The sequence below is a fragment of the Cynara cardunculus genome, assembly GCF_001531365.2.
Source record: "Cynara cardunculus var. scolymus isolate 2C chromosome LG 2, CcrdV1, whole genome shotgun sequence".
Classification (NCBI taxonomy): domain Eukaryota; kingdom Viridiplantae; phylum Streptophyta; class Magnoliopsida; order Asterales; family Asteraceae; genus Cynara; species Cynara cardunculus.
Window position 1 is genome coordinate 54,476,774 of NC_037529.1, and position 13,186 is coordinate 54,489,959.

The window sequence follows — 13,186 nt, forward strand, 5'->3', positions numbered from 1 at the left end:
AGCTTAATGGCGGCTTGACCAAGTCTGCTCTGCTAATCAAGGAAAGTCAAAGATAAGGATGCAGACGAGTCAGCTCAGAGTTTCATGCCTAATTTATAGCTTAGTTTGCTAGACCTAGGCGTATAAAAGGAGGCCTTCGCCTCAGGTTCAAAATACCTGAAGGGGCCGACTGATACTATACGCAAATTCTTGTGAGATTACTTTTGTTCTTCATTGTTCATTATTATCAATAAAAGCATTCGGTTATTCAAAGTTTTATTCACTGTTTTTACTTTCTTCTTTGAATATCTTGTTTAATCAATAGAGATACTTTGCTATTCTTAATTCTTATTTTACGCAAACTATATTTCTACAACTTAAGAGTATATGGGTTCCAACAGGATGCATGCTTTTAAGTTTATGTATGTACTCGATAAATGTATGTACAAATATGTAAAAACTAGATGTATATATGTATAGTAGTAGTAGTATATTCTGATAGATATATATATATATAGTGAATGTATGTAATACATATATAGAGGAAAGTTCAAATGCAAACTCAATTTTTATCGTAAACGTGAGGACTGCTCTCGACCCTCAATTTTTTTTATCCAACAACTCACATTAAATATAGTTTTTAATTCAAATTGTTAGTTAAGATGATTTGGGGTAAATTAACATTTAATTTCAATCCACCCCTACCATTTTTGACTTTTTATTTTCTTTTTTAATTAAAATTTTTTACCTACTTAAAAGTTTAAAATAAATTATCTTAAAAATTACTAATATTTTAATCAAATAAATTACATCAAAAAAACGAGAATTCCATGCTCTTCGATTTGACATCGGTCTCTATATATAGGTTTTTTTCTTTTTAATCGTTTTTTACATGAAATGGTATATATGTGTTATATTCACAATGAATATTTATGTACGTTCAAGTGAGTACAACAGCTTGACACCGTAAGTCTGTTACTCAACATCACCTTCTTCAACATTTTCTTCAACGTCATAAGGCACCACGTTCTTTATCACCATAAATCAACACCCATCGAGACCGATCGAGGAGCCATTGAGACCGAGAAAGAACTTATGGAGACCAATTGAGACCGATCGAGAATGGTCAATGATCCATTCGTTAACTTGATATGTGTTTATATATGTTAAACCATAACCTACCACCAGTGGCGGATGCAGAAAAATATATTGTAGGGGGCATGAGATAAGATAAAATAATAATTAAGTTTAATTTCATACAAAAATGATAAAAAGTTACCTCTTACAACTATGCCCTACGACTCTTCATCTTTTGAAATTGAGTAATTACATCATCGTTGAAACTGTGAGAAGTGCTTCTCTTTTAATGGTACATATCATTGCAGCATTCAAAAATTCATCACCGATTTTGTTGCACAAAATCTGACTTCACAATCTTCATAGCAGAAAAACATCTTTCAACTGTTGCRGTAGCAACTGGCAAAACCAAAGCCAACTTCAATAACCGATATACTAGAGGATAAGTTTTATGCTTTTTTGTTTCCACTAGCAATATAGAGAGCTCTGCAATACCACTCAAATTGGCAAATCTTTCATCTTGACGCACAATCAAATAATACATGTTAAGTTGTTTCTCAAGAGCGATCCTTTCCATATGACTAAAATCTTGAGGATACAACTCACTCAACTTCAATAAATCTGATACAATGAACTGAGAAAATGAATCGCATAGACTCAAAGCTGCTATATTTTTAAGCAATTCAGTACTTACCTCACTAAATCGATTCCCAAACTCTTGAATTTGCATGTCCACAACAGTGTTGAAAATATCAAACTTGTAATAATGACAATTGGTGATGTTGGTCCTTTGTCTTCCGTTTTTTGAATAACGGTCTTCCATATCCAAAGCTTTAATACCATTTGCTTCACAAAAAGAATACATTTTCTTCAAAAGTGGATGAAAACCAGTTTCTCTAAATTGTTGCAATAGTTGTTTGGTTCCTCTTATCAATGAAACCGCTTCCAAAATATCTTGATCTTTTTTTTGAAGAGCCTGTGACAACAAGTCTGTGACTTCTAAAATATGAAACATCAAATGCAAATAAATCACGAAATCAAATGTCTTGAAATATGCTAAAATACCAGTTGCTTGAGTGCGACTAAAACCATTATCCCCGTCCTCTTCAACATACCGGAGCACTTCAACAATATTTGGAAACAAAACAATTAAGTTCAAAATGGTTTTGTAATGAGAACCCCACTGTGTATCTCCGGCTCGTATAAGAGAAAGCTCTTGGTATTTCCCTGTTCCAGTATCAATTTCACACTTACAAATTGCTTCTTGCACTCTATCTTTGTAACTTTGTCGAAGCATGTCTTTACGCTTGCAAGAAGCATTCACCACATTGATCATCATTTCTAACATATTAAAAAAGTTCTCAACTCCGTCATGTTTATTTGCAACCGCCACAACAACTAATTGAAGTTGGTGAGCAAAATAACGGATATAATATGTCGAGCTATTTTCATTCAAGATCAAGGCCTTTAATCCATTGAACTCACCGTGCATATTGCTTGCTCCGTCATAACCTTGCCCTCTTACCTGTTTCAAACTCAATCCATGTTCAACAAATAAAGTATCAATGGCAGATTTAAGAATTGAAGAAGATGTCCCCGTCACATAAACAATACCAAAAAATCTCTCCTTAACAATACCACGTGCATCAATATATCGTAAAACCACCGCCATTTGTTCCTTCTTAGAAACGTCACTAGACTCATCAACTAGCAATGAGAACACATCATCACCAACTTCTTTACGAATGGAGTTGAGTATTTGATTTGCAAACCAAGCAGCAATATCTTTTTGAATACTTGGAGACACCATTTGATTATTCTTTGGAGCATTTTTTTTAATATAACTTTACCTACATCCTCATTGCAATCACCAATTAAGGCTAATGTTTCTAAGAACATGCCTTTAGAAATAGACATTTCAGATTCATCGTGACCACGAAAAGGCAATGCATTCTTCAACAAGAATCTACAAGCCTTAATTGAAGCATTTAATCATATTCGGTGTTCAATTTTCTCCTTCTCAGTTTTCTTATGAAAGGCAACGACAATAGATCAATCTTGGCTCATTAGATCCTCACCTTTCTTAAGTGCTCTATTGTGAAAACTATTAATGTCGCCAACATGAAGACCATGTCTCTCCGTTTTATTCCAACTATTAAAGCCATCTATTACAAAGGCATCACTCCCACATTGTCCTACGTAATGATCTCTAAACAAATAACAACACAAACAAAAAGCTCTATCCGTTTTTACACTATACTCCAACCAATTAGCGTATTGATCAAACCAAGTTGGACAAAAATGTCTTCTTTTACTCCTGACATATTTTTTTGGAAATGCATGACCCCGTGGTTGACAAGGTCCTCTAAGCTAGTATTTTCTCCTTATTTCATCCCTTTGATTAGGATGATATTCCTATCGACTAGATCCCAAGGAAGATTGTTCAAATCAATTTCGTAGGGCATCGAAGGAGCAGAGCTCGATTCAAGTGTTGATGATTTCCTTTTAAAAAATCTTTCCATTTTTTCTAGCAATAACAATAACAAGATGAAAATCAATGGTTTATCTTTATCAATAGTAATATTTCCAATTTGTCTATAAAGTTGCAAAATTAACCTAACATAAAGCATTTACCAAAATACCAAATCATCAATTGTGAAGCAAACAACAAAATCAAAGTCATTCAAAATTAAATATTGGAATTTAGAAATCAAAAATTTTACCCAAATCAAAGTAGAGATTGGAGATTGGAGATTGGAGTAGGTAAGCAGACTGCAGTAGCCTGTAGCCACACACTGCACCGCATGTAGGGAAGAAGCAGCCACAGCCGCACACAAGGAAGAACCGAAGAAGCAGCCAGCAGGAGTAGGTGCATGCGTGAATAGGTGAAGGCGTGAAATGTTACTGTGTGAACTGTGAAGGAGAAGGACTAAGGAGGGGGCCTTCATAATTTTATTGTTGGGGGCTCAACCAAATTAAATTAAAAACTATAAATAAATAAAAATTGGGCTTTCTAAACATTTTTTTGTTGGGGGTCCAGGACCCCAATGGTCTCCATGTGCATCCGCCACTGCCAACCACCTTCATTTTCCATCGAGAATCTATCAATTGATTTATTATTTGTTTTTATATAAAACCATAGACTATCACTTTCATCTTATATCGAGAAAAATCGGGAACACATCCAGATCGGTCGACAACTCATTGGGACCAATCGAGACTAATCAAGAAGCCATCCATTGACTTGATGTGTGTTTGTTTGGTAATATCATAACCTACCACTTTTAACTTTTATCGAGATGGATCGGGAAATCTATTGAAACGAATCGGAAACTCATCTAGATCAATCGAAGACCCAATAAAGAAAAAGAAAGAAAAACTAAAGTATGCAGCGTTGAAAATTGTAGTACATTCATGATGAATAATATATATATATATATATATATATATATATATATAAATATATACACACACTAGAAGATTACTCGCGCAATGCAGCGAGATACATTTTGATTTTAATATTTCATTTTATTCTTTATCTCAGTGGATGTTATAGTATGGTCTTATGTGATTTTGAAAAAACGATGATGTTTTTATTTTTGAATAAAATATAAACTTGAAAATATCATAAAAAATTGACAAAAATATATCGATATTAGTATCAAATTAACTATTCAAAATTCCTATTTTTTGTAATTTTTTGATTCAATTTTTTTAATATAATTTAATTTAGGTTCAATAATAAAGTAACTTATATTTGGATTAATAATATAATTTTCTTATAATGATAATGGTATTCCCTGGTATGATCAATCTTCAAATATATCTTCAAACATTCATGAATCCATGGCAGATTTAGATTTGAACTTGTAAGAACATGTAGAAGGAGATGAGACGATTTGTCAAACTTGGTCAAACTCTATTATACATAAAATGTATATTACAATTGAGCTCCTACACAATAACACTAAAGATAAGCTATTTATAGGGACAAACAATAACCCTCAATGTCAAACTCAAACCTTACAAGGAAAGTCAAACACGATGTCTATTTTACAATTATAGACAAAATTAACTTTACCAGACGAATACAATTAATACATAAATTCAGTCCTAACAGATAATAATTAATTATTTTGTTAGAACTCGATAATTATCGTAATTATATTTTAGATTTTAAAACGAAATGTTTATCCTCTATTTGATTGTCTTTATTCGCAGTTAGTTACACGAATTCAAACATGGAACTTTAATAAGTTGTAGTTATGCATAATTTACTTGTAATCTTGAATTTAAGTAATATGCATCAATATACAGTACTTCATGCATAAAAAATGGTTTTTAAGAGTTTTTGTCAAATGCTTTATAATATACTATAGATATGCATGATGAATATTGATGTATGATGAGAATTCAACATATTAAGCACTTGTTTTACGTCTTATTTGTTAAAATAGTTTCCTTTCATTCCCACTAAGAGTCATTTTTATTAATTTATTTATACATTTATTACTATGGAGCTAAATATTGTGGTTGACTTGTTGGTACTCATGGATGAAGCTAATGGGGAGTTTTTGTTAAAACAGCAGGATGCTACAACATTGGTGTAGCGGCGATCTGATTCATGTACAGCTTTTTGGAGGGCTTAATGATTAAGATGTTGCCTTTTTGTACTCATGGAAGACAACGGTAGAAGCTGACTTTTTATTTAAAACCCTGTGGTTAAGACTCTTGTTAGATTATTGTACTTTTAGTTACTCTATTTTTACTTTGTAACTTGATTTAAGTTGCTTAACCTCCATTATACTTTTGTCTTTTAGTGCCTCCTTTGTGTATAAAAGGAGGGCTTGGGTTTCATTTTGATAATCCATCCTAACACCATCTAGCTTTAAAATAAACCCTCTCCAAGGGTGATTTGTAGTAATCTTTTGGGAGCAATACAAGTTCTTCATTTTTTTTGCTTTTCATCTTTAATTTCTCGTCTTTTAATTTCCGCTCTATATTTTACGTTCCTTTACGATTATTGTCATTTACATTCCGTTATTTATTTTTCGTAATTTACTTTCTCGTCATTTATTTTCTCGTCATTTATTTTCTTGTCATTTACTTTACACAATTTACATTTATGTCTTTACTTTCCGTCATTTATTTTACTTGTAATTTACTTTCCGTTATGAGTAGCTAAGCTTTTATAGCTTGGGTGTGAGACGGAAAGGTGAGATCTTCAAACCAAAAGAAAATAGCTAAGTGTTTTCATAAACGACGTTCCATTGTTTCATTCGAGTTTTTATAAAACCAAGCACACTTCTTGACGGGTTGATCACTTTGAAAATGTTCAAGTGCCATGGACTTAGAGATAAGCAATTGAATGCACGTCAACTTGAATGACATAAGAGGTAGACTTGAGAAAGTTGCCGATAAGGAGACTTCTCATTTATGTTTTTCGAACTTAACTCCCGACGGGTTGGTCACTCTTCGAAAGTGTCAAAGTGCGATAGATTCAAAGATGAACTATCTAGAACACATGCCAACTCGAATGATATGGGAATCAATTCGAGAGAGTGATTTTTAACAAAGAGATTTGCTTATCCATATATTTTGAAGACACCATCTTGTCACTATCCCTGGTCCTGACACCACATAGAGATATGGATGGAAAGCAATAATATAGTGTAATGGTGAAGTCCGAGAGGAATACCTTCAAAATAGATGGTGGAACTAAGTTTTGAAACACTACTTGCTGTAGCATTCCTACAGCATTGGCTTCTGGAATTTGTGTTTGGGCCTCACCTTAAGTCTTACACCCTTGCTACTTTTATATATTCTGTATTCTGTTTTGATTCACCTTAATATCAAACTAAAGTTTTCAAAATCATCATCTAAAATCATCTCTTTCATTGGACTCTCATATAACTTTGGCTACAATCTTCGTGGACGATAATCCGATACTTGTACCACTTTATTACTTGGAAAGACGACATTGGACCGTATTGTATACTTGCTTTGTGGTCCATTTCAGTAGTCTAAACGGTGTGCGATATAACCGACCAAGTTTTTGACGCCGCTGCCGGGGATTGGCAAGGTAAAAGTTTTATTTTGAGTTAAGTAAAAGATTTGATTTTTCTAGTACCGTTGGAATCGTTTTTAAAAGTGGTGTATGCCACAGTCACATTACGGGGAATTTTTCGAATTTGATCCCGATATTGAGAGAACGTTTCAGCATAGGAGGAGGGATAAAAGAGCATTTTTTTGCTCTACTCCCTCCAAACATGGCATTACCTCTTCTAATCATTCCGGAAATACCGCATTTGAAAAACCAACCACCGGTTTTTGCACCAATTCCACCATTCCTGAACTTTCAACAAGGACACACACATAATGATAACAATTTGGGTAATGAGGACACATAATCGGAACATAATGAACAACAAAGAGCACAAACTCCGAACATCATTAATTTGGTAAATTCCAAAAATGGAAGAATCATGGATTATGTTATTCCAGATTTTGAGCAATTAAATTCCGAGATAGTTAGACCACATATGACCGCTCTCCATTTCAAACTAAAACCGATAATGTTTCACATGTTGCAAACGAACGGCCAATTTGCCGGATTACCATCGGAAGACCCACATTCACACTTAAAATATTTTATGGAAATCACTGATGTTTTCTTGATCCTGGGAGTGTCCAATGACGCTCTAAGACTCACTTTATTTTTCTTTTTCATTAAGGGATCAGGCAAAAACATGGTTTAACTCTTTAACACCGGGTTCTGTGCCTTCGTGGAGTAACATGGCGGAAAAAATTTTGCGAAAATATTTCCCACTAACAAGGAACGCTAAGTCCAGGAACACAATCTGTCTTTTTAAACAAATGGACGATGAGGTTGTTCCTGACGCGTGGGAAAGGTTCAAAGAGTTGTTGAGGAAATGCCCACACCATGGCATTCCGTATTGTATTCAACTTGAGACGTTTTACAATGGGTTAAATCCCATGGAAAAATAATTGCTCGATGCGACTGCGAGCGGAGCCTTCACAACCATTACCTATAATGAAGGATATGAAATCCTGGAAAAGATATCGGCAAACAATGGGTATTGGGCCGACCCACGTTCTCAACCACAGAAAAAGACTGATGGGATACATGATGTAGATGCATATACTGCATTAACAGCTCAGCTCACCTCCATGACCAACATGCTGAAAAATTTAACTTCTGGTCAAGGAGGGCAGCAAGCTGCTAATACACTTGTCCTAACAGTCCTATCTGTGCAGTGTGTGTGTTGTGGAGAGGAACACTCGTATGAACGTTGTCCTCACAATTCTGAATCAGTAAACTATGTTCATAACAGAGCTAATCCCTATTCCAACACATATAATGCGAGTTGGAGACAGCATCCGAACTTTTCCTGGAACAGTCCCAGTTTAAACCTACCAGTCCATAAACAACAAGGAACTTCTAATTTCCAACCACAACATCATGGAAACAGTTCTAACTCTCAGAATCACCAACAAAGCTTTCAGAATTCACAACCACCTTTTCAGAACAAACCTCCTCCACAGGCAGAATCATCATCTTCTTTGGAAGCAATGATTAAAGGGCTTTTTGCACATGCACAAGCCCAAAATCAAGCTTTGATTAATCAACAAAGTGCTGCCATTAGAAATTTAGTGACTCAAGTCAGTCAACTTGCACTAAACCAGAACAATCGAGCCATTGGTACCTTGCCCAGTAATACAGAAGTCCCTAGAGACTTAGGAAAGGAACATGTGAAAGTAGTAACCCTTAGGAGTGGGAAGGAGTTGATAGAAATAGTGCCAAAAGATAGTGCACCCAGTTTGGCAAAAACTGATGCTACAGCATTGGTTCCTGCCAAAGAAAGACCAGTCCAACCTTTATAGAAACAGGCATCTGAGACCACCACTTCTGTCCCCCCCCCCAAGATCAGACTATCCATTACTCTTTCCTGAGGATGCTTTTAAAAATTCAAAAGAGACTGAGGTTTTAGAGACCCCTAAGCTTGATGCTAATATTCCATCTGAACCTCCAAAGTGCACCACAAAGACCCAAGGCATTCAAGACCCATCTTGCTCAACACCTCCAAGCAAGAATGGTGATAAAAACCAGTCCCTCCTTATGTTCCTTACCCCCAAAGGTTGAGGAATCAGGAAGAGGAACTGCACTTTAAGAAGTTCTTGGATGTGTTTAAAGAATTGCATATCAACATATCACTTGTTGAGGCAATTGAGCAAATGCCTAGTTATGCTAAGTTTCTGAAGGACATCCTAAGTAAGAAGAAGAAGTTGACTGTATATGAGACTGTAGCCCTTACCAAATGATGTAGTGCACAATTGACCAATAGCATACCCCCTAAGCTCAAAGATCCAGAGAGTTTTACCATTCCTTGTTCAATAGGAGGGAAGGAGATAGGTAAAGCCTTATGTGACTTAGGAGCTAGTATCAACCTTATGCCCTTATCTGCTTTCAACGCCTTAGGCATAGGAGAGGCTAGACCTACCACGGCTACACTTCAATTGGACAACAAATCCATAGCATACCCTAAGGGAAAGATTGAAGATGTGTTACTGCAAGTTGATAAGTTCATATTTCCGGCAGACTTTATCATTCTAGACTTTGAGGCAGATAAGGATATTCCTATTATTTTAGGGAGACCATTTCTAGCCACCGGAAGAACTCTGATAGATGTCCAAAAAGGAGAGTTGACCATGAGACTCCAAGACCAAAAAGTCACATTTAATGTTTTCAACTCTCTAAAGTACCCTGATTTCTTGGAAGAGTGTTTTAGAATATCTGAAAGAGAGGAGATGTGCTTGGAAGAAGGATTTCAGGAAAATCTTAAGTTAGAAGAAGAATGTGATGAGGAAATAGAAGAAGAGGTTAAGGAAATAGAGGAAATAAGAAATGATATTGTCCTAGTGGATGCTGTAACATTTGAGCTGCTGAAAAATAGTGAGCAAAAAGACTTCACCCCGTCCATTGTATCAGCACCTGACTTAGAGTTAAAGCAACTCCTATCCCGTCTGAAATATGCTCTTCTCGGAGAAGAAGGCAAATTGCCTGTTATTATCTCATCTACCCTAGACTTGCATCAAGAAAAGAAACTTGTGGATATGTTGAAATTGCACAAAAAGGCCTTAGGATGGACCATTGCTGACCTTAAAGGGATTAGTTCCTTTATTTTTCAACACAAGATCATCTTAGAGGATAAGAATTTCACTTCCATAGAATCTCAAAGAAGGCTGAATTCTATCATGAAAGAGGTAGTAAAGAAAGACATTTTGAAATGGTTAGATGCCGGAATTATCTTCCCCATAGCCAGTAGTTCTTGGGTTAGCCCAGTCAAGTGTGTTCCAAAAATGTGAGGGTTCACAGTCATCACAAATGATAAAAATGAACTTATCCCCACTAGAGTTGTATCCGGTTGGAGAATATGCATGGACTATAGGAGGCTAAACAAGGCTACTCAAAGAGACCATTTTCCACTACATTTCATTGACCAAATGTTTGACAAATTAGCCGGCAAAGAGTACTATTGTTTCTTGGATGGTTATTCAGGGTACAATCAAATAGCCATTTCCCCCGAAAACCAAGAGAAAACCACCTTTACTTGTCCTTATGGCACCTTTGCTTTCAGAAGAATGTCATTTGGACTGTGTAATGCTCCTACCACCTTTCAGAGATGTATGATGTCCATATTTTCAGATATACTTGAAAAATCCATTGAAATATTTATGGATGATTTTTCTGTATATGGTTCATCTTTTGACAACAGTTTAGAAAATTTGAATAAAAGTCTTGAGATGTGTGAGGAAACTGATTTGGTCCTCAATTGGGAGAAATGTCACTTCATGGTCAATGAAGGAATTGTTCTTGGGCGCTTAATTTCTAAAAGAGGGGTTGAGGTAGATAAAGCAAAACTCGAAGTTATTGAAAAACTACTGGAACCTACCACTGTTAAGGGAATTAGAAGCTTTTTGGGTCATGCCGGATTTTACAGAAGGTTCATCAAAGATTTTTCAAAAATTTCAAAACCTCTATGTCTACTCCTACAGCATGACCAAAAATTTAATTTTAATGATGAATGCAGAAATGCATTCAAAACATTGAAAAAAGCTTTGGTCACCGCACCAGTGGTAGTTGCCTCTAATTGGAACAAACCTTTCGAGATTATGTGTGACGCGAGTGATTGGGCGGTAGGTGTTGTGTGTTTCATTCAATTTATTACGTGAGTAAAATTATGAATGAGGCACAAATTAATTACACCACAACAGAGAAGGAATTATTGGCCATAGTTTTTGCTTTTGAAAGATTTAGGTCTTACTTGATGGGAACAAAGGTAATTGTACATACCGATCACGCGGCCATCAAGTACTTGATCTCAAAGAAAGATGCAAAGTCTCGGTTAATAAGATGGGTGCTTTTATTGCAAGAATTTGACTTAGAGATACTTGATAGAAAGGGAGTAGAGAATCAAGTGGCAGACCATTTGTCTAGGTTAGAAGACCCTGAGATAGGAGGAATGGACATTAGTGATACTTTTCCGGATGAAAGAATCCTCATGATAGACCAACCAAAAACACCATGGTTTGCGGATTTAGCAAATTTCTTGGCCTGTGGAATAAAACCCTCTGATTACACAGGCCACATGTTGAAAAAATTCTTTCATGATGCTAAATCTTATCTGTGGGATGACCCGTTTTTGTTTAGGCTTGGTGCAGATCAGATTTTAAGAAGATGTGTGCCAGAATCTGAAGTGCCAGCAATCTTGCAGCATTGCCATCATGCACCATATGGAGGCCATTTTGGAGGCCAAAGAACTGCAACCAAGGTCCTACAGTCCGGTTTTTATTGGCCAACCATTTTTTAAGATTTCCACAATTTTGCACAGAGGTGCAATGAATGTCAAAGGAGTGGCTCCATTTCTAAAAGAAATGAAATGCCATTAGATGGGATACTTGAAGTTGAATTATTTGATGTATGGGGAATAGACTTTATGGGTCCTTTCCCTCCATCAAATAATTGCCAGTACATACTTATGGTTGTTGACTACGTATCCAAATGGGTGGAAGCTATGGCATGTGTGTCAAATGACGCCAAAATTGTGGTTAAGTTCCTCTAAAAACAAATTTTCACATGGTTCGGTACTCCAGGAGCACTAATTAGTGATGAAGGTACCCACTTTGTGAACAATTTGTTAAAAGGAGTTCTTGAAAAATACAATGTTAACCATAGAATTGCCACGACTTATCACCCACAAACAAATGGTTTGACAGAGCTCTCTAATAGAGAAATTAAAAGCATTTTGGAAAAAGTTGTCAAACCCAATAGAAAGGACTGGGCATTCAAGTTAGACGATGCTTTATGGGCATACAGAACCGCTTTCAAAACACCAATTGGTATCTCTCCATACAAGCTAGTCTATGGAAAAGCCTGTCATCTGCCTTTAGAACTTGAGCACAAAGCATATTGGGCAATCAAAGAGCTAAATATGTCTTTGGATGAAGACGGAAAGAAAAGAAAGTTACAACTTTGGGAAATGGAGGAACAAAGACAAATGTCTTATGAGAATGCCAAGCTTTATAAAGAAAAGACAAAGAAGTGGCATGATAACAGAATCAAGTACAGAGAGTTGAAAGAAGGACAGAAAGTCCTCTTGTCTAACTCCAGGTTGAAACTATTCCCGGGAAAGCTCAAGTCTAGGTGGTCTGAACATTTTTTCATTCATGAAGTTTACTCTTATGGAGCGGTTGACCTGATTAACCCGGAGGACAACACGGTGTTTAAAGTGAATGGGCAACGAGTTAAGGTATTTCATGATGCTGTAGCATTCCCAGAGCATTGCTTTGAGAATTGGGCCACACCTTAGGAAATGAAGGTGTATTTGGACTTTTCAAAGTCCAGGGATGTTTGTACATATATTTCCTTTCTTATATCTATGTATTAGGGCAGTTATGTTTTATAAGTTTGTTCTTACGCAGGTTATTTTCAAATGGATTGTTAAGAAAAGTGAATGTTATGCCAATGCTGTAGCATTCCTATTTTCACATGTGAAGATTGACAGCATCTTTTAAGAAAGTCAGTGGAAGTACAAGTGACATCAGCACT

General features: G+C 35.9%; 1 protein-coding gene and 1 non-coding gene across 2 annotated transcripts; both read right to left on the bottom strand.

Annotated features, from left to right (window-relative positions):
* Positions 1-1,378: 1,378 nt before the first annotated feature.
* Positions 1,379-2,728, bottom strand: LOC112506168 (zinc finger MYM-type protein 1-like). The gene has a single exon (XM_025110190.1). It carries the CDS (start codon positions 2,726-2,728, stop codon positions 1,379-1,381), a length of 1,350 nt encoding a protein of 449 aa, XP_024965958.1.
* A 5,171-nt stretch (positions 2,729-7,899) lies between these two features.
* LOC112508251 lies at positions 7,900-8,006 on the bottom strand. Its single transcript, XR_003068634.1, has one exon. It is a non-coding gene; the product is annotated as a small nucleolar RNA R71 (small nucleolar RNA).
* Positions 8,007-13,186: the final 5,180 nt, after the last annotated feature.